The sequence below is a fragment of the Nyctereutes procyonoides genome, unplaced genomic scaffold (genome assembly GCF_905146905.1).
Source record: "Nyctereutes procyonoides isolate TBG_1078 unplaced genomic scaffold, NYPRO_anot_genome, whole genome shotgun sequence".
NCBI lineage: Eukaryota > Metazoa > Chordata > Mammalia > Carnivora > Canidae > Nyctereutes > Nyctereutes procyonoides.
In genome coordinates this window covers 11,907,474-11,930,085 of record NW_026575151.1, presented here as the reverse complement: position 1 = coordinate 11,930,085, position 22,612 = coordinate 11,907,474, and the positions used below count along the sequence as shown (strand labels likewise).

The following is a 22,612-nucleotide window of genomic DNA, read 5'->3' as shown; positions in this document are numbered from 1 at the left end:
ATGAACAATAGTTTATGAAAGACTCAGAAGTCTTATAGCAAATAGAGTTAATTTATTTAGCCCAGCATTTTCTAAACATTTGATCATGTAAGGAATTATCAGGTTCCCTGCTGAGCGGGGAGTCTGCTTCTCCCTCTCCCTCTGCCATTCCCCCTACTTGTGCTCTCTGGCTCTGTCAAATATACACATACAATCTTTTTAAAAAAGAAAAAAAACCATTTTTCATACACTGGTTTTGTGCTCTTTTCTGTGTTTTAAGTATCTAAAAAAATGTTTAAACACGTAAAATCAAGAGTAATTATAAAAATAAGTAATATTATAAGAATACATGGATCTACCATAGAAGTAACATTTTGTCATATTTGCTTCAGATCTTAAGTATTACAGACACAATTGAAGTCTCTTTCATATAATGAAAGGGATATAAGATAGTGTCAAGTAGTGGTAAGTACTGTGAAGGAAGTAAGCAGAGGATCAGGGAGTAAGGATGGAAGAGATGCTCTTGCATTCTAGGAAGTCTTCTCTCAAGCAGAGACTTGAATAAAGAGAAGTGAGCCAGGTGAAGGGCAGACCGTGTGGTGGGAACGGTGAGTGGGTTCAAAGCCCCTGAGACACTGGAATCTCTTTCATGGGTCTGAATTCCAAGAAGGAAGCCATCACCTTGGAGTGTAGTGAGCAAGAGGAAACCAATAGAAAATGAGGTTGGGAACAAGCCAGACCACAATAAGAAGCTTGACACACTTACCTATTTTTTTTTTTAAGATTTTATTTTTTTTATCCATGAGAAACACAGAGAGAGGCAGAGACATAGGCAGAGGGAGAAGCAGGCTCCCTATGGGGAGCCTGATGCAGGACTTGATCCCAGGATCCCAGGATCACGACCTGAGCTGAAGACAGACGCTCAACCACTGAGCCACTCAGCTGCCCCTGCACACATATCTTGACAGTAAGGCTATCTCTGTGGGGGTTGGAACTATTGTGGGGGAATGAAGACCTCATCATTAGTTCTTACCCACCATTAAAAGTGCAATCTTGGAAGCAGGAATGGCAAAGATAATCAAAATGACTACTTCCAGAAAGTGGTGGAAGAACCTTGTAGAGGGTGATGTCTGCGTGTTCACTGGCATACATAGCATGCCACTTGGTCACATTCTCCACTCAGCTTGGGAATGGAGATTCTGGAGGGACAGAGCCCTCCCTGAGTAGCAAAGAGCATGCATGTCACAGGAGGGAACCTATTGTACATTTTCTCTGCCTAAAGATATCTATACCAGTGATTTTGCATTTCTAGACATCATCTACATCTTGAGATATGTTAATGACGATACTTCTTCCCACTCAGTAGTGACAGATTCCATTTATTCATTTTGACTTTCTGTGGTTCCTAAGTAGATCTGACTTAACGTTTTGGTGAAAGATTACTAAAACCCTCAGCAGTTCAGACAGGGATTAAGTCTTGATTACCACCTACATGGAATTGGTGAGCAAAACAGCCAATATGGGATATACGGCTTCCATTTCCACTCCAAGTATTAGCTCTGAATCTTTTGTTAGAGGAGATAAAGGGAAGCGTAAGTGGGTCATATGAGATTATCCTCAACTGAGCCATCATGTACATTTTTAACACAGTCTCTTCATCTGAAGGGGAACTAGGAAGGAAGCGGGGAGGGAGTGAAGTCTGGCAGTGACATATGCCATACCATTGAGTGCCAGGACTGGCAACTCTAATCTGGCTGGCTCAAGAGCTGTTCCTTTCTCCCTTGAATTTATAGCCTCCCCAAGTAGGAGGCTCCACTCAGTAAATTGACTTACTCTAAAAGAACTATATTCTGGAGGTAAGTTGCTGAAAATGTAGTCTTCCTTGCAATCCAGTGCCAGTTTTGAGTCAAATATGGTCTTTCCAGTCTCTTGCCATAGACCCTGGATTTAGGTCAGCCACAAAGCATTATCGTATACTTTGCCAATAAGACACTGTATTTACTTAAATGAGATCTAGAAATATAATGGCCCCATGAATTTTAATAGTGCTGAAATGCCTATTCATTTGAAAGTATTAAAGCTTATCAAAAAAGTTTTAGTGTTTACCCTTCTGTAGAGAATGGTGAGTTATAAACATTTGAACAGTTTTGAGATTGTTTGATTTTTGAACCACTTATTCCTTCCTATATGCCCTCCCCCCCCCCTCCCCCCAACATGCTGGGAGAAGTATATCTTGCGTTTGTAACTAAACTAATTATAAGTAATTTTGTTTTGAGGCAACTCTCTGGGGTATGCCATGCCAGGATTGAAAGTCACTCCCCGCCCCCCTGGCAGGCTCTGGAAATCACCTGGAGGATTGTGTAAAGGAGGAGGTCTTACCTTTCTAAGTGTATGAAGGAGGTTTTGCTCGGGCCTTGGGAAGTCATCACAGATGATGGACTCCTATAATTAAGACTTCTTATAAGGTTTCCCTCGCCTTTCTCTGACTCCCATCTCTGAATTTCTCTCATTCAGCTTTGTGTTTAGCTTTCTCACTATAAACATATTGTCTCTAGTAGTTGAGATTCCAGGAAGATTGCCAGGGAATAGACCTTCAATTCCATAAAAAGGCAAGATATTAACTAAAAACATATACACGTGCACAGAAAGTCTCCCTTACCCGGTTCACATGCCTGGTCTCTTACTTAGTTCTTCCGCTTCTCACAAAGAGCCCCAAGAGACACAAAACTGCAGTCTCTCTCACTCCTCCTCTCCCACCTCTCATTTCTTGGCACACGCAGAATGTCATTTACAGCATGTAGCAAATCACATTAATGTGTTTGTTGCCTGTACCCAAAGGCCACACGGCTTCCTTTGTGCTCCCCGTTCCTCCCCTTGCAAGCCTGGGTGATTAACTAGAGGCACATAGGTTACAGTGTTGGGCAATTACTCCTAGTGACAAAACACAAGGAGGCCGAGTGCGGCCCAAATATGGCCCTTTCACCCACCCTTCCAAAAACCAAACATCTTACACAAGAGTACATTTATAAGCCAGGTCCTGTGCCTATAAACTACCAAATGGTAACGGCTCAGTGATGCTGACTTCTTTGTCTCCCTTTCTTCTAGCTCTTCTACCAGTGACCTCTCCAACTTTGATCATGCTTATCTGAGGCAAAGCCCTGACCACTGCAGCTCCCAGGGGAGCATGGAGAGCCTGGAGCCCAGTGGGGGATACCCACCCTGCCATCTTCTTTCCCCTGCCAAGTCCACCAGCAGCATTGACCAGCTGAGCCACCTCCACAACAAGAGAGATTCAGCATACAGCTCTTTCTCCACCAGTTCTAGCATTCTAGAGTATCCACCCCCTGGCATCTCTAGCCGGGAGCGTTCAGCCTCCATGGACACCACTTCTGCTCGGGGTGGCCTCCTAGAAGGGATGAAGCAGGCAGATATTCGCTATGTCAAGACAGTCTATGATCCCCGCAGGGGAGTCTCAGCAGAGTATGAGGTGAACTCTTCAGCCCTGCTTCTCCAAGGTAGGGAAGCCCGAGCCTCAGCAGATGGTCAGGGCTATGATAAATGGCATAATGTTCCTCGGGGCAAGGGAGTGCCACCTCCATCCTGGAGCCAGCAGTGCCCCAGTTCCTCGGACACTTCCACTCCCAACCTGCCTCCTAAAGTGGGTGTGCCCCTGCCCCCAGCTCGAAGCGACAGTTATGCAGCCTTTCGGCAGCGAGAACGGCCCAGCTCTTGGTCCAGCCTTGATCAGAAGCGCTTCTGCCGGCCTCAGGCAAACTCTGCCGGCTCCCTGAAATCTCCCCTCATAGAGGAACAGCTGCATCCTGTGCTAGAGAGGAGTCCAGAGAACAGCCCTCCAGTGAAGCCCAAGTATAATTACACCCAGAAGGCCCAGCCTGGCCAACCTCTGCTGCCGACTGGCATCTACCCGGTACCTTCTCTGGAGCCACACTTTGCCCAGGTGCCCCAGCCTTTTGTGAATAGTAATGGCACGCTCTACCCAGCACTGGCCAAGGAGACTGGGTATACAACTCCTCATGGAGCTTGTGATGAGACTGCTACCTTTGATGAGAATGGGAACCAAGATGGATCTACCAGGCCTGGGTTTGCCTTCTCCGCGCCTCTAGAACATGATTCAGTGTCCCCGGTGGAGAGGAAACCTGAAAGTTCAGCCAAATGTGTCCCCTACAAAGTCCATTTCCCTTCAGTACCTGAAAATGAGGAGGATACCTCCCTGGAGAGACAGCTCACACCTCTCCAAGGCAACAGCCCACATCCCAATGAGAGAAAGAGCACTCACAGCAACAAACTATGTTCTCATTACCACGGCCTCAAATGCCCTCAGGCCTGGCAAGTGGGCGAAGACAAAAGATCTTCCGGGACCTCAGAGCTTTGGGATGGTGATTTACATGAAGACCACAACGCCAACCTGCAGCACAGGCTAGAGAGAGAAAGCCTAGGCCAGAGCCTGCTGAACTGTGGCAGGACCAAGTCAGCCTTTTCCTCCCTCCAAAATATCCCTGAGAGCCTAAGAAGGCAAAGCAGCTTGGAGCTAGGAGGAGGAGCCCAGGAGGGCTACCTGGATGGCTGGTCTACCTCTGTAATCAACAGCAAGGTGGAAGAGTCTGGAAGGAGAGCTCTTCCTGATTACAGGAGGCATCTGGACAGGCCAGTTTCCTATCCAAGGCCTGAGGCAAGAACCAGTGCCTTGGCCTCTTTCCCCAGTTCAGACTCAAGATACAAGGACCCTCCCTCCTCACCCCACCAACAGATACCCAGTCTGGGCAGGAGGCGGCTCAGCTCCAGCAGCACCTCCGCTCTGCCAGGCTTTCAGGATGGGAAACCCCACTGCTCGGTGCTGCAGAAGGTTTCCGAGATCGAGCAGCGAGAGCAAGGAAGCCAGAGACCCCGGAGCCTGAGCAGCTCTAGTTACGGCCATAACCACAGGCCCAGCAGGACGCTTCCAGCTTCGAATACTTTGGGGAATGACTTTGAGGACACAGAAGCCAATATCCATTTTTCTGAATCCACTGAACTCACAGGCAGTGGGGAGCAGCACTTCAAAAATGAGCCAAAGCTGTTCGAGGCTTCCTGGCAGCCGTATGGCCCACAGTTGAGGAGGGGTGCCGATGTTGGCCCTGGCCCCCAGCCTCAAGGCGGCGAGCCCCCGAGGCGGGACACTCCCCTGCTCCGCAGCCAGAGCACCTTTCAGCTCTCCAGCGAGGCGGAGGGCGAGTCCGCGTGGCCAGAGGACAGGCCCCGCACCCCCGAGTCACCCGTGCTGGACGCCCCCTTCAGCCGCGCCTACCGCAACAGCATCAAGGATGCGCAGTCCCGCGTCCTGGGGGCCACCTCCTTTCGACGCCGGGACCTCGAGCTGGGGACGCCCGCAACCTCCAGAGCCTGGCGCCCGCGGCCCGCCTCGGCTCACGCGGGGCCGCGGAGCCCAGAGGCCGCGGCTTCGGCCTCCCCGCACACGCCCCGCGAGCGGCACAGCGTGACCCCCGCGGACGGCCACCGCGCCCGCCCCGCACCGCCTGCCCCGCGGAGGGGGCCGCGCCGGCGCCTGACCTCGGAGCAGAAGAAGCGCTCCTACTCGGAGCCCGAGAAGATGAACGAGGTGGGGGTGTCGCAGGCGGCGGAGCGGGCGCCCTTGCGCCCGCAGAGGAAGGGGCTGGGCCGCCCCGAGAGCGCCGAGAGCGCCGAGAGCGCCGTGGCGGGCCGGCGCCGCCTCTGCGAGCGCAGCGGCAAGGCTTGCTGCACGCTCGGCCTGTCGGGCCCCGAGCTCAGGCAGTTCCAGCAGAGCGCGCTGGCCGACTACGTGCAGCGCAAGACCGGGAGGCGGCCTTCCCCCGCCGCGGGCCGCGGCCTCCGGGACCCCGCGCCGCTGCGGGAGCGCGCCCAGAGCGCCTGCCTGAGGCCCGGCGCCGCGGCCCCCGACGGCCCCAGCCTCGCCCCGGCCCCCGGCCTGTGCGCGCCGCGGGAACCCGGTGGGCAGCCCCGCAGGGAGGCCGTCCCCGCGCCGGCCGCAGCAGCAGGGGGTGCAGGGGCGGCCCCGCGGGCGCCCCGGGACCGCAGCAGCTCCTTCGCTGGAGGCCGCCTCCAGTGGGAGCGGCAACGTGGGGACCCAGCCCCGAGGGAGCAGCTCGGAGGCGCTAACTATGGACCAAAGTGCACCCAGACGGTGGACAGGACCCCTGGGGAGCCCTCCTCGTGGGGGGCTGCAGCCAGGAGGGCCGGGAAGTCCATGTCCGCGGAGGACCTGCTGGAGCGCTCCGACGTCCTGGTGGTCCCCATCCATGTGAGATCACGGTCCTCTCCCACTGCAGACAAGAAGCATCAGGTATGTGTAACCAGAGGGTCCTAGGATGGGGCCCTTCGGCCCTGAGCTTTAGTGCGGCTCCCCTACCACCACCACCCCCCCCCCACTTCTTCCCACTTTTTCCTTTCGCATGGAAATGGGTAGCATTTGTTTTCATGGGGTGATTTCTTTCTGGGTCCCTGATGCTCTTATACAGACAGAGATATGTAGATACATAGAGCTGTAGAGATATTTTGTATAGATCTATGTGTCTTATAGAGATATATATATATATATATATACATATACACGTGGTCGTGTGTGCGTGTGTGTGTGTGTGTGTGTGTGTGTACACTTGATTTTAGAAAGCTACCCAGCTCTCAGTGCAAGAATGCATGGTTAGGAAAAGTTGGGGATTATCTTTTCTGCTGGTTTGTTTTATATTCATGGAATATATTTTAAAGATGTTAGCTTTGCACCCTCTGTTTCCGACTTTTGCATTGACAAAACATGAAGAATTACTGACTTTAATAGTTATTGGTTATTGAACTCCTGGCCCTCAGCTAAGTAAGCTTTACATTTGTTATTTCATTAATTCTCACAATCCTCCTGTGTAGTATATTACCCTCATCAAACCTAAGACTCCTTGACTCCCATCTGAATTCTTGAGTGCACCATCTTGGTGAGATAGGAGAATCACAGACATTTCAAATTCTCACAGAGAAGGATTTTCTAATAAAATTTCCAACTATTCCAAGATTATGAAGTGCTTTCCACTGGAAATTTCAGCAGAGCTAGCTATAGAACCTGAGTACTAACTCCCAGGAGTCTGCTAATCTCCCTAATTCATAGTCACTGCTTGCTGTGGGTGCACTGCAGATCAAAGGCCTACCTCATGGTTCCCTTCCTACCTAAGAGGATATTAGGAATTCACACCTACGTTAGCACAAGGGAGAACACTCCTCCATTGTCTCTTCTCACAGTCTCTTTTCCCCAGCAGAGAAGTCAGTCATTTAACAAGAATTTGTAGAGCACGCGTCATGTGAAAAGCACTATACTACAAGGTCGAAGGAAACACAGAAGGAAATAAGGTTCATGCCTTTCTGGGGTTCACAACTGAGCAAGGAATAGGAACTTCTATATATAAATAGCTAATATGACTAGCAAATGCTAGACTAGAGTCTGCTTCTTCCTCTCCCTCTGTCCCTCCCCCTGCTTGAGCAATCTTTCTCTTTCTCAAATGCTTTGCCAGTCATATTAGCTAGTCAAATAATATGCTTTGGAGGGAAGAGTGGTTAACTGAGAGGATCTAAGGGCTTCTCTTGAAGGAGATAGAATTTGAACCAGGCTGTGAAGGATGGGCAGGATGTTGACAAAGGATTGGGGGTTGTGTGTGGGAGGCATTAGTTGGTAGAAACAGCTTCAAACAAAGAAAGATTCAGACATTACTCCCTGTGAGGTTTTTTCGCTGCACTGCTTCTGAAACCAAATACTGTACCTATCTAGATAGTTTCTGTTCCAAGATACCTGGAAATATTTTCTCCTCAGCATAAATGCACAAAAAATTGTATAGAGGCAATCTTCCATAAGCTTTCATTAATGTTTTTCCTCCCCTCAGAATGAAGACAGAGCTAATTTCTACTCCTTATCCTACCACTAAAACACTTAAAATCCATGTATGTGACATACAATTTCAGCTAGTTTGATGGACTTCAGTAACATAACAATCCAAACATCTTCTCATTTTTTTCTTCCCATGTTCTAAAGAAAACAGAAATTTTAGTGAAAACTAAATCATCTGATTTCTTAACTGTATTTCATTATTCTCCCTTGGGGAATTGGTTAGACGGCTATGAATGCTCTTTTGCTTTTTCCTCAAATATTTCTCAAGTCTGGTAAACTGGGAAATAAAGCTAAAACATAGGTGGTATAGAGAAATTATGAAATTCCTCCAAATCCCAGCTAAATATGTTATTTGAAAAACTTTTTTAGGGGTGCCTGGGTGGCTCGGTCTGTTAAGTGTCTGCCTTTGGTTCAGGTCATAATCCCAGGGTCCTAGAATTGGGCCCCATGTCTGGCTCTCTGCTCAGTGAGGAGTCTCCTTCTTCCTCTCCCTTTGTCCCTCACCCTGCTTGAGCTCACTCTCTCTCTTTCTCAAATAAGTAAAATCTTTTTAAAAATTTTCATTTTATCTGTGGTACTTTGCTCCTACAAATTCTGCAGACAAATTATCAGCCCCCAAATTGTAATTGTGTCTTGAGCTTCCTTCTCCCATTCTCCCACCCAGCAACCAGACCTTGCCTACCCTGAAACCTGGTCCATGGCAAGGTCTGCTCCTTGCATCTTCTTTATTCAGCCACCTTCTACCCTATTTATAGAACTAGTTAAAAATCAATCAATCAATCAATCAATCAAACAAACTAGGCTCCACACAATTACGGTGGTTATTTCTGAATATTATGTTGTTTTTTTATATGCATGACTTCCAGAGACTTTACCATTATTATTAAGCTTTAATGAAGGTACTGAATAAGAATTTGTCTCATTACAGCTTTAGAGAACTCTGAGAAATTAAGTAGCTGTGTAGAAAGTGTCTGCCTAATAAGTTAAACCCAAAATATTTCTGGTGCCGGCTCATCCCATGGCATCCTGAACAAATGCTACTTGCTCCTGCCAGCCAGATGCTAATAGAGTAGGAATATATATGCTTTTGATAAAGATTCAGTTCTTTTTCAGAAGTCCGTTAGTGAGGACAATTTCTGCCTCCAAAAAAGGTCAGCATGGAAATCAATTCCTCTGTTTATAAAAATTGGTCATTCTTGCACCTAAAGAATTGCAGATGGCTGCCACCACACCTAGCCTGAGACCTTCTCAGATACTCAGCAGGCCAGGGCCTGTCAGCCAGTGCTGGTCCTCTCATTGCTTCTCCTTTAATTCTTCTTCATTTGAAAAGTATAATTGCAGATCAAATGGATATTAGTGATGGAGCTGAAGGACACATCAAATTCTTGCCTATTTCCTACTCTTTATGCAACTTTGGAAAACTTAAGCTTTTTAAAGTGGGTGGGCCCTGCAAAGCTGCCAGAAAACATCCAAATATTTCTGCTTTGGAGATGGAAATTTACACCTATTCATTGCATTGATTTAGAGTTCAGCAAATGCTATAAAAAGAAACCTATGGAAAAATAAGATTCCTGGCTGGGAGTTGTTTTTCCAGATGCTGAGGCTTCTCTGGTTCTCACTGTATTTTCAGAGACCTTGGTTCCTGATACATAAGATGTTCACCATATGATGGTGTGGCGAACATCATTTAATTCCTGAGGAAATTGCTTAGTGCATCCCAGTGTTGGATGTAGGCTTGATTCTGTAGAATGCAGCTTGTAAATTGTTTTAGCACCCCTTAGGAAGCACCCACTCAAGCTTGTGCCTAACGAAACACCTTGCCATGGAATGTGAAGTCACAAATAGCTAATAATAATAAATGTTGGGAACCCTGGGTGGCGCAGCGGTTTGGCGCCTGCCTTTGGCCCAGGGCGCGATCCTGGAGACCCGGGATCGAATCCCACGTCGGGCTCCCGGTGCATGGAGCCTGCTTCTCCCTCTGCCTGTGTCTCTGCCTCTCTCTCTCCCTCTCTCTCCCTGTGTGACTATCATAAATAAATAAAAATCAAAAAAAAAAAAAGGAACATCCAAAAAAAAAAAACCAGTTCTTTAAAAAAAAAAATAATAATAATAATAATAATAATAATAAATGTTTACTATATAGCAGTCATTGTTCTACATGCTTTATAAGCATAAAAGTAATCTTTGCCTATATGCAAGGAAGTAGACACTATTGTCATCTCTGTATTATGGATGAGGGATCTGAGGCACGGAAAGGATGAGAAATTTGCCCAAGGTAGTGGGAGCAAGGTTTTGACCCCATGCTATCTGACTTCAGATTCTGCAAGGCACTATACCAGACTCCCTCCTTAAATAAAAAAGACTGGGGGAGGGAGGAGGCAAGAGTTAAATATCCATCTGAAAACTTTAAGCCAATGAACTGATTTCATTTGAATATTTACTGATTACTGCTATTCACGTTTAAATAAAATTTTAAGATTTCTCAAATGAATTTCTAATTCATTTTAGCAGACACTTGAAACTGCTATTCCAAAGTAGATGAATACTGTCGTGTTTATATTTTATTGTCTATAGAGATAGTTGAATATCTAACTTAGAACCCAAAGCAAGAATGAGGATCGGGACTGAAGAGACTTTAGGTTGATAGTTTTAAGTTTGGTATGCCTAATAAAAACTAAGAACAGGGGTATTTTTAAGTCAGTCATCAGAAGTCAGGTAACCAACAAACACAAATAGACATTTACCCAAGTGTCTACTGGAATAGCTCTATACCATAAGTACTTTATTTTCTATACTACATATAGATTGTATGTATGTGTGTATATATATAATATATTCTAAGTATATTTTCTATATATTTCTATATGCAAAAATATATTTATTTTCTGATAAGAATTATAAAGTCTTCTTTGGCAATGAACATATGCCCAAATCAGAGCAAGTAAATACAATAGAAATTGATCTCCTTGGGACTGTACTAGGTTGGTCTTCTGTCCAAATGATGTTGTCATTGACAGATTTAGGGAGTTCTCTCAAGTGAGTCTAACTTCCTTTATCTTGTGCACACCCACCTAAATATCAATTTAAGCTTGAGATTCTGGGGGCCAACTGATATGACTACGGGAGTTAAACTCATCGTCATACTGAAATTCAAAGAAAATGGGAAAATATACTTGTTAGTGGGCAAGGAGCTCAAAGGGATCTAGAGGCTCCACTTAATTGCACATTCTTATCAAGAAGGGGGTGGAATGGGGAAAGATTTTAGAAGGACTATAAGGTTTCATGGAGAGCAGGAATTCTCATTTCTTAGAGTGATATTTGAGCTTCGGAGACACTTGGAACTCTTTTTTTCTCAAAGCATTGAAGTCTGATTGCATCCAGCCCAGCCTCTGAGGCTCACTTGTTAAGATTCCAAGGAAAGATCTTAGGCTTTGAAGACATCATGGTTTGAATGCTAGCTCCTCCACTTTAACTGTGGGTAAAATAACCTCTCTGAGCTGCAGTTACCTTCCTTCTCCTTATTGTTATGGATTAAATCACAGAGGGACTGTTAGGTGCCTGATACAATTCCAGGCACAAAATTTGAAGATTTTAAGGTATTTTGCAGAGTGTCTGGCACTCAGTAAATGCAATTAAATGATAGCTGCAAAAAAAAAAAAAAAAGGATAGCTACAATTAACAATATTCACATGTTTATTTTTCCTTCAGGCCTATTACGACCTTTGGCTCTTCTTTTTATTGTCTGGTAGTACTTCTACCACTGACTGGGCCAAAAAACAGGTGGGAAGCAATTAGCTCTTTGGACAGAGTAAATGGTGAAAGTTGCTAAAACTAAGTGTAGGGAGCATATATGGATTTAATTTCTGTTTTCTGCCTGTCTCTCATAAATAATTGAAAATTAATTATATTATCAATAGCAACATCATTGTCTTCATCAGGACCTGTTCCAAATTTTATACTATCAAAAACTCACCAAAAAAAAAAAAAAAAAACAAGAAAGAAAAGAAAAAACAAAACCGCATCTCTCACCCTGTCAGGAAACCAGTCTATACCCTTATTAAAAACAAAAACAGGTAATGACTACCCCTGAAAAGTTACCAGAGTTACTGATATTACATGTGGGCGAGATGTTTTTTTTTTTTCCTGAAGAGAATAAACTTCAACTTGATTACAAGCCAAATTCATATCTTTTCTCTAAGAACATTTGAGATCTTTGCTAAATTCAATAAACTATCCTTTTCTTGTCATCTCCCATATTCCCGTATTGCTGTTTCAAAAGTTTGGTCTTTTAAAATAATTTCCATCATTATACTTCAAGTACAGCAGTTATTTTGAACCCTGGAAATAATTTTTATCAGATTTCTGCTTAGAAAATGCCCTGGTGCAGAGAGGCACCTGGCAAGACAGAAGGAGGTGCAAATCCTAGCCCTGCCACTTGTGACCTTGGGAAGGTTCACTGCTTTGGGCCTGTTTCCTCATTGATCCACTGGGGTTAACAGTACTTCCTGGGGCTTTGGGGATGAAGTGGGATCATATACGACCGTGCATGTTGGTGCCTGACAGTAAGTAGCAAGCCTCCCATAAATGTTCCTTCTCCTTTCTATCTCCACTCCCTTGGTAAATTTAAATACCTGTTTTTGGTAATAACGTTGTGCCTTTCTTCTGTTTCAAGGATATGGTTTTGGGAGAAAACAACAGCTTTGATCTTGTGAAGGATGCATGTTATTTGGCTGGCCCTGGGCCTGGGTATGTACATATATTTATGATGCCCTCTGCCTTATGAATACTCCCCGAGTTAAATGTTTTTTTTCCACTCTACAAGAAAGGAAAATGTGACATTAAGATGTTTCATCATATTGTATGCTGCCTTTTCAATTTGTCTAGGCCACAGGAAACTTTAAAATTTGTTATTTATGACTTTCTCTAAGAATACTTATGCAGAACAGGTTGATTGTGTACTATTGAGGCAATAGTTGACTTCAAATAAGTTGAACCTCAGAATCGTTAGTAGAGATGCTCTTCTCTAGCATATCCTATGGCTCACACATGGGGCCATGCTTGTGTGGCTCTCTTCCAATTCTGTGCACAAAGGATCAGTTCTGGTGATTAAAGCCCCAGGGGGGGAAAAATAAAGCCCCAGGGGAAGAATGAGCATTTCATAAACAGCTTCATAGAGCAAGACAAACTTACTGGAAGCATAGGAAGTAAAAAATAAAGCTCCAAATCATAGTTTTTAAGCACTTAGGGATAGAAAATAAGAAAGTTAGTTTAAAATTGCCATCAAAATAATTTCTTCTAAGTAGAAAAATATAAGGGATAGAGTTTAAATTTCTGAAATCTTCACACGCAGCTCAAATAGAAATTTCCAAAGAATTTGTCCGCACATGCTTGTATATAGTTTTAATGCAGCATCACAGGGCATTACTAATGGTAATGTATTTAAATCCCCTTACTATCTTCCATGCTTTTTGAAACCAGTTCTTTTTCCATCTATTTCATTCAATCATTGTTTCTTTTTCTGTACTATATTCACTTTCTCAATATCTTAGCCTAATACTGTCACTTAAAAGCAGCCTATGTGAAGGTGGCTTAGTTGGTTATGTGTCCGACTCTTGATTTTGGCTCAGGTCATGATCTTGGGGTCATGAGGTCAGTCTCACATCGGGGTCTGCCCTGGGTGTGGAGCCTGCTTAAGATTCTCTCTCTCTCCCCTCCCACTCCCACTCTCTCTCTTAAAAAAACAAAAACAAAAATCTCTTTTACCCTATCCTTTGTTCTTGAAAAAAATACAACCACCATGGAGAAGCATTCTTAACCAGACTAAGGATTTAACTTAAATATTACCTTCAAAAACACACAATTTAAATATGGTTCCTATAAACTAAGAAGATTAAACAAAAACCTGAAAATATATCAAAGTTTATTTGGGTGTTATTTTAAATAAAGGATGATTTTTTTTGATGTCTCTCCTTTAAAAAAAAAGCCTCAAGTTACAAATATAATAAAATGAAGTTACCCAAGTTAGGCATTAAAACAGATTCCAGTTATTCCATGTCCTATTAGAGGAGTTTAAAAATAGTTTATAACCTCCAGTCTAAACAGCAATTGGGCAGAGATACTTCTTGTCCAACAGATATTTACTGTGGGGGTACTTTCTGTCAGGTACTGAGGATACCAAACTGAATCGGACATGGGAGGAAAGCAGCTGGTGAATCTCCTGCCTTTGGGTTTTCAGTACACCCATTTGGGAACCCACCAAGAAATACAGAATAGCCAATCTTAGATATTGAGAGGTTCCTGGTAAAGAAAATGCCTCTAAATGAAAAGGATATTTCAGGAGAAGGGCGAGGTTGCATCTGAGAGAGATGGGCCCCTTAACCATCTGCATTTATAATACAGAAAAAATAGCATCATGAGAAGAGCTAACTTGGTTCTTTGCCGTCTTTCCCTTCCATATGCTGCATTCTCCTTGTCTGGCACTTAGACAGTTTTGTGGCAGGCCTGTGCTGGGGCCCTGCCTGGGGACTGAGCCACAGCTCCCCCAGTACTCAGATATGTAAAATGAAAAGTTCCATCTGCTCTGCAGATTCACTTGCATACCAGTTAGGGAGCTCCAAGTGTGGAATTTTCAAATTAGGGTTAGTTTGCTGGAGATTGGCTTTATCTTCACGTTAACTCATGTGTGGCTGCAGGCAGTGCTGGAGATTTGTTTTGTTTGTTTTCCTTTAGAATGTAATAATGTAAGTATTAGAAATCATTGGGTTTTTTCCTCAGTGCCTAGATGGAGGACAGGTGTTTAAATCACCACGTACCCTATTTGCTCATTATTATTGATCTCTCGCTCTAGAGATAATTGCTTATTAGCTCCTTGGAGCTCCCCCTCCTTCTTTCTTTCCATTTTAAAAAATGAAAACACTCGAGACTAAGGGAAAATTGTAAATAAAACCTTCAAATTCAGCAACCTGCACAGATGCTTTCCAAACAGACCTCTCCCATGGGGATCACACTGGGAGAGAAGGAGGCTACTTTTTCCCAAAGTAGTCCTGAAAGGGGCTGAAGAAATGTATGTTTCCTTTTATATCCTGAAGCCTGCTCTGCAAAACTGCCTTAGGTGGGATATGTGTGCAGGAAGGTTGGGAATAGCGAGAGAGAGCAAACAAAAGGAAATGCCTTGTGACCTAGGTCTACCATTTGACATTTTCCCATAGGAGTTATGCCTGTCTGGCATTTTTAAAAAACTTAGTTATTTGTAGGAGCAGCCTGAGGGACGTGTGCAGCTTCCCTGGGGTCCTTTCCCCAAATGCTTTTCCCATCTGTGTAATGAATTGTTGAGTTCAGTATTTGCCTTTTCTTCTGAGCTGTAACCCTGGTGTTTGTATTCTGCCCCAGGTCACTCAGTTGTTCAGAAAGAGGCCACGAAGACCTGCCATTGCTCAAACAGCATCCTAGCCCTCACTGGCGTGGTTCAGGCTGCAAAGCAGTTGGTGGTACCTCTGTTCCCAGTGAATGTCCTGGACCCCTAGATCCTCAGCAGCAAGTTAGCAAAACAATGCCTTGCCCCAGGCTCCTGGCCCCAGGAATGCAAGGGCATCTCACAGACACCAGGGCTGTACCCCTGACCCCACTCAGCTCAGCTCTGCCTTCCCCTGTTCCCTCTAGCTCACAGGCTGCAACTGATCAGCTGCTTGGAAGGGACAGCCAGACAGGGCAACAGCCTCTTCTGTCCTACACCCCAGTAGGGACCCACAGAAGCAATGGTCACAGCCTGGTCCAGCCTGCCAGTCCAAGAAGCCATGAGCCCAACAGCCCAGAGCATGGGATAGAAGAGGCAACAAGGATGCGGGTCTTGCTATCTCAGCGGCCTGCCCTGCCTTGGGTCAAGCGGGCCCACACAGTCAGAGAGGACAGCCTCCCTGAGGGCTCCTCATCACCTGAGTTTGCAAACCTGAAGCACTACAAAACACAGCAGGCTCATTCAAGCTCAAGCAGCACTCTTGAAGACACGCCTCTTGGGACCCCAAGCACTCCAGGGAGGATCTCCCTCCAGATATCTGAGTCAGTCCTGCAAGCCTCCCTACCACCTCGGGAGGACTATGATGATGAAGTGTTTGTGAAGGACTTGTACCCCAATGCCACTTCTAGTCTCACATTGGAACTGCCCCCACCCCCACCCCCTCCACTGAGTCAGGACACCCCAGTGAATAGCTCTGACGACTTTCCTCCACCTCCTCCCCAAGCTATGTATGAGGCAGAGCTGGACAGTGAGGATTACAAGGAGCCCCGTACCAGGTAAGTGGGCAGACTCTGTGAAGGGCAAGCCCCCTGCTGAGGAAAAAAAGGGAGCCCCTCTAGTAAGAGACTTTCACACTGCAGACTCCCCAGATCCTCCACTGGTTGCAGTAGAGAGAGCCCGGATGTGGAGATTTTCCAAACAAGCTTAAGTCATGAAACTGGCAGAACAGTTTGTTTACCTTAGCTGGTTGTTACCCTAGTTCCCAATACTAGCATTGGGAGCAATGGGACAAGAGTATTGAAAACGAACACCAAAGACCGAAAGGCGTAGTTCACTTCTGTGGACATGATAAGTTCAGGGGGTCCAAAAAAGTAATGTCCCTCTTCCCTGCTTGAGTTCTGAATCAGTTAAGAAGACAAAGGAGGAAGACATAAAAGAAAGTATCACTTTTATTATTGATAGAGATGATACTGGAAAATATGGCTTCTCTCTGAGTGTAAATGAGCCTCCTGATGCTGAGCCTACCAAGTTTATCTGCCTAGTCACAGGCCGTGCCAATTACACACTGGTGTGTGTGTGTGTGTGTGTGTGTGTGTGTGTGTGTGTGTGTGTGTGTGTGTGTGAATGGAGGGAGGAAAAGGGGTGAAGATTAGCCTAGAGGCAGCCTCACTCAGAAAAAGAGGCTGGACTATGCACAGGCTCTGGTCAGCTTTCTTTCCAATGTCCGTTGCAAAGGATAAAAAACAGAGCTAAAGGTCAGTAATGTTTAGGAAATCCTATGGAAGCCAAAAGAATGGGGAAGAAGCACTTTCCAACACATACTCCCTGGGAAAAGAGATCTCTGAACCCCAGAAGAACACACCGTGCCTCTGGTAACTCCCTCTAAACATCACAAGGGTGATGTACTATCAGCACCCTGTTTGCCTGGACCTTTCAGAAAGCTCTGGACTCACTGCAACATTAACCAAAACTGAATTCCTACTAGATCCATCCCCCTTAAAAACTCACACAACTTCCCTGTGACCACCTGTGGGGCCAAGGAGAAAGTCCTTGAGGACTCTGCAGTTTGGGAGGTGGGATAACTTCAGAGCATGACCACCTGGTCTCCTCCTCCCCATTCCTCATGTGAGAAGCGACAGCCCCAGTGGGGAAAACTCCTCCCTTAGTCTTCCTGCCCTTGTGCTGATTCCTCTTACTCTCTTTTTTAATATCCCTAGCAGCTCCAGCAAAGTTGCCAAGGTGACAGTTGCCAAGGAAAGGCTCATTCCTGGTATAGTCCATTTGGCTGGTAGCCAGTTACCGGCTTCCAGATCCCAAACTCCTGTTAGAGATTCAGAGACCAACGAGACCAGCCCACCTTCCGCCATGGGTCCTCTGCCCCAACTTGCTGGGGCTCTTGGCCAGGAGCCAAGCCCAGGGCAGCCACCTCCCATCCATGACCCAGACTGTGGGACTCAGGGTTTAGAAAAGAATGTTAGTTCTGGCCCTCAGAAGACCTCAGAAGACATCAGAACAGAGGCCCTGGCCAAGGAAATTGTCCACCAAGACAAATCTCTGGCAGACATCTTGGATCCAGACTCCAGAATGAAGACAACTATGGACCTGATGGAAGGTTTGTTTCCCCGAAATGTTAACTTGCTGAAGGAAAATAGCATAAAGAGAAAGGCCATGCAGAGAACTATCAACTGTGCAGGATACGAAGGCAAGAGGTAAGTCCCTGCCCTGGTAACACCCTGATGGTGCATGTTTACTGTGGTGTGCTGCATCCCAGCCCCCAGCCACAGGGGTGAGCAGTCTGTTATTTTTCCTCCTTTTGATTTCTCCTGGGTTATTGCAATATATTCTCACATGTTTGATTTCCTTAAAGGACTACTATGGGAAAGGTTTAGAGCAGTTTTTGTTTTCTCTTTAATTTTCAATGAAAGCTATGTAGATTGATGGACTGGAACTCCACGGTTAGTGGCTTCTAGACTAAATAAAAACAGCATTTCCTCTAAATTTGGGCTTGCCCTTTAGAATTTTCCAACTGATTCTAACTAAATTACTAACAATAATAGTATGTTTTGATTTGGGGGAGGGGGAGGAGGAGAAAGGAAAGAGTTATGGAATCCTTACAGGCTCTTTGATAGGTTGTTGGTGACTTTCCTAATATGAGGCCTAAACTGTCACCTGGTCCTCCTTCTTCAGATTTGGCAGAGACTGATTGAGGTGAAGTGACTTATCCAGGGTCATGTGCTAAGCAGACATTTAGTGAGTACCTAAAATGTGCAAGGCAATCTACCAGATTCCACAAAGGACCCAAAAATGAGTTTCTGAGTGCACCAGTCATCAGTTCACCATGGATGGTTGTAGTACATCAAGTTTAGGAGCTTCCATTCATTCTGTTCTCTGGCCACTTGCTGTAGAAAGGCCAAAGTAACTTACAAATACATCCTTAGCAAAGCATTTCCTAGCATTATCCCTGGGAACTTACATTCTCTCTATCGATTTAGAAGTGAAATAGTCATCTAACTTTTGCAGCGGAGACCTTCTGAAACAATTTCAAAAGGGTGGCATGCACCATCTTCTGGTGGAAAGGAGCATTGTCCTGTTGTACATGAGACTCAGCAAATAGCCTTTGTGAGGGTTAATTAAATGCCTGAGAAGCCAATTTGTAATGCAATGAATATATCGGCGGGGGAGACGTGGGAGAGCATATAAGAAAACCTTTCCCTATTTTTTCAAATAACTGAATTAAATTTGTTTAGAAGAATAGTCCTAGCAAGCAGGAAACTAGTAAAAATCACTTTTTTCTTGTGATTTGATGGTTCCTTATTCCACAGTAAAGTGATGGATGGTCTAGGTGTTAAATAAAGTCACAAGATTGAAACAACTCTCCAAGAGAACCTAACCCCCCTTCCATAGTCATTTATTCAGCTAGTAGAATCTTCCCTATACTTTGGAAGACAGCTTGGTTACAGTAAGACAGAGAACTCTAGGTAACAGGTTTCTCCGTTCCAGGTTTGTTCTCCAGCCCCGAGACCCCTGTTGTATAACCGAGGAGTAGACTTCACATCTTGTCCTCACTGACCAGCAAGTTCTAGATTTCTTAGGTTTATCTGGGGTATCATGCTTACATGAGAAGGAAAAAGAGTTGGTGCAACAATTCTAGTAGGCATCAGGAAGATTATAGTGACCTGGAAGAGTAGGAAACAACCCACAATCTGAGGTGTATGTAGCACCTTCAAGATAACTTCACATTGATCAAGTCACAGCTCCCCCGTGGTCTTTCTGTGCAATAGGGGGTCACTATTGTTCTTATATTTATCACAAAAGGAAAACGTGTGGGAGGTGAAATGACTCACCCAGAGTCACCTGGCAGATCCACAGGCCTGACTCCCAGTCTCCTTCCCAGTACTGCCTTTGATGTTTTCCAGCCCAGGTTTGCCCAGCATCAAGAGCCCTATGCATAATAATCACTCACTAGTAAATATTTATTCATCCTAATTTCTGGGAAGGGACTGAATAGAATTTTTTACACATTTCCAAATGGATAGGCATGTGGTGAGATGAAGTTTCTGTGCAATGTACTTTTTTGTTCTTTATGGTACAGGAGTGAAGACAAGGAAGCCATGGGCATGTTGGTCAACTGCCCTGCCTACTACAATGTGTCTGCTCCCAAGGCTGAACTTCTGAACAAAATCAAAGATATGCCAGAAGAGCTGAATGAGGAAGAGGAGCAGGTGGATGTCAATGAAAAGAAGGTAAAGGAAGAATTGGGGCCTGTGTTCTGCTCCCCCCCAAAAGACAGCCAAGGTCCTAGCAGGGTTACCTGCCCCTTAGGGCAGAAGAGGAAGAAGGGCCTGTCACATCACCAGCCCTGCCCATACCATCAATGGACTCTTGACTTCATGGCACTTAGTGATTTCTCACAGCTTTCCTGTCATTTTCATTTTTACAGATGACAAAAGTAAAGGTGACTTCCTAAAAGTCACATAGCTGAGACTAAAACCCAAGTACCCTGCCTCTTAATCCAACGTAGACCCCGACACTCTTCTCAGAGCTAACCAGCCAATGCCCACAATCTGTGTCATTTTCCTTTCATGTTTCATGGTCAGAAGGATCGTGGAAACTGCAAAATGTAGAAACTTTAAGGGAAAAGACTGATTGGCAAAAGATACTTGTGAGGAAAGGTAATTAATCTTTAGGTTCCCCCACTCTCTCTGCAATACTCCAGTGAAGAGTTTGGGAGCACATGTTGGAATTTAGCCATTAGCATTTGATACTCCTACAGAAATTTCAAATGGAAAGCATTCAAAAAATGACCGTGATGCTGCCGCTCTTTTTCCACATACCCTGGAGATCTAAGCCAGGCTGTGCCTGCAGGGGAGAAAGTTCTTGCCATTCCACTTTCCTACAGCCCCAGAGGAGCCTCCTGCCACTGTGCTTTGAGCTCTTCATACAAGTCAGGCTTGCCTGCTGAAAAAGGACTCTTTGTTAAAGCTTGTCTCTTGCTGAGCTTGGAATGTAAGTGGCTCTCAGTGGTACCAATTCCAGGAAATTCTATTTCATTTAGTCTGTGTGTCCTAAACTCTCTTGTTTTTGTGTGGATTGAGACCACAGGATCTAGACCCTGGGAGCAGAGCATCATGGGGCAGGAGGATTTAGGGATTTTAGAAGCACCTCCATCAGGGGGATTCCTCTGCCACCCACTGTTCTGGCTCCTCTGGTGCCAGGAATCCCAAGCACACGGCTGACTCACTGATGCGGCCACTGCAGTAACACGCTTTCCCAGCCCAGAGTTTCCTGTGTAAACCCCTGCTTCATGGCACACCTTCTGGCATACCCCTTACTTCAGTTCTGCCAAATGCCCCCATTAATGGGTCCTCTGTCAGGAAAAAAAACACCAGCCCCGCGCTTTCTATATTTATCCCAAAGAGGGAGCTATATAAACACCATTACAGGTACCAGGTTGTCATGACCCCTTTCGCTGAATATTTTACAGGTTTTTGTTTTGTTGTTGTTGTTTGCATGTACAAATGCCCTATTTTACAGTAGCAGTGGGACAGGTTACTTGGTGCTTAAAAAAAAAAAACTTTTCCATCACTTTATCATCAGCCTCTCACTCTGATGATTATGTGGCAAAAGTATTTTTAGATTAAGAATATAAAGGCACAGAGGATTAATACTCATAGGAAATAATAGTAGATGCCATGTACTGAGCACTTCTTGTTAAGCTGTGTTTTTCTTTTTTTTTAAGATTTTATTTATTTATTCATAATAGACACAGAGAGAGAGAGAGAGGCAGAGACACAAGCAGAGGGAGAAGCAGGCTCCATGCAGGGAGCCTGATGTGGGACTTGATCTCGGGTCTCCAGGATCCTGTGTTGAAGGCAGGCACTAAACCACTGAGCCACCCAGGAATCCCAAGCTGTGTTTTTCATAGTGCCATATTATCTTTATTTCCACAAAACTGCTCTAACACCTCTATTGCCACATTTTACAGTGAAGTCATCAGGAGTCAGAAGGAGTCAGGCAAGGGGAGAAGAAGACAAGACATGCCAGACAAAGGGATTGGCACAGAAAAAGACGTGGAAAAACATAGGGAACATGTGTGTACTAAAGAAAGGCTCTGCCAGAAGTTTGATATTTTGGAATGTTAGAACAAACAAAAAGGCTTATGCCTCAGTTAGAAAGTTAGAAACTACCAAATTTAGAGGATCACACAGGAAGGAAACAAATCCCAAAAGATGAGGCAGGGAGGCTCCACAGGAGCCAGAAGGCAATGGAGGCTACATGGGGCTTTGTGTGAAAGGCTAAAGAATTCAGATCTTACTGTATGGTGGTAGAGAACCCTATGTTTTTAATGAACTACAAACATTCATATGTGACAGAATTTTCATTGGTGTCAACTGCATTTATATATCTGATTTGGAAACAGAAAACATGTAAGTTTTAAACGATGTTGTGGAAGGCATCAATTAGTATTTTCAGCATAGAGTTGAAAATGCAGTTCCCTTCCTGATATAAAACAAGTTTTTCTAAGGGTGATTTTAAAAAATGATGCTTGGTCAAGATTGTTCCAAGGCAGAGTATAGCCTTCCACTAATCTTCACAAAGTAATAGTTTATTGCCTAATATTTATTTTATTATTTATTTATTTATTTATTTATTAAGATTTTATTTATTCATGAAAGACACAGAGAGAGGCAGAGACACAGGCAGAGGGAGAAGCAGGCTCCATGCAGGGAGCCTGATGTGGGACTCGATCCCAGGACTCCAGGATCATGCCCTGAGCCGAAGGCAGACACTCAACCGCTGAGCCACCCAGGCGTCCCTATTGCCTAATATTTAAAGTTACTAATAGCCTAAGATCTATTTCTAGGCATGAAATTCACTGAGTCCAAATTTATTAATTTTTTTTAAAATTGAAATTAGAGGGGATCCCTGGGTGGCGCAGCGGTTTGGCGCCTGCCTTTGGCCCAGGGCCCGATCCTGGA

General features: G+C 44.9%; 1 protein-coding gene across 7 annotated transcripts in view; it reads left to right on the top strand.

Annotated features, from left to right (window-relative positions):
* The window catches only part of SHROOM3 (shroom family member 3), a 173,010-nt gene that overhangs the window by 135,433 nt on the left and 14,965 nt on the right, over positions 1-22,612 (top strand). For 6 of the 7 annotated variants that reach the window (XM_055313024.1, XM_055313021.1, XM_055313023.1 and 3 more), the window contains 5 exons: positions 3,085-6,319; positions 12,573-12,646; positions 15,290-16,189; positions 17,351-17,842; positions 19,726-19,876. In XM_055313024.1, the coding sequence (XP_055168999.1) occupies positions 3,085-6,319; positions 12,573-12,646; positions 15,290-16,189; positions 17,351-17,842; positions 19,726-19,876 (4,852 nt within the window). The remainder of the gene's footprint in view (positions 1-3,084; positions 6,320-12,572; positions 12,647-15,289; positions 16,190-17,350; positions 17,843-19,725; positions 19,877-22,612) is intronic. The other variant, XM_055313018.1, reaches the window with a different exon arrangement.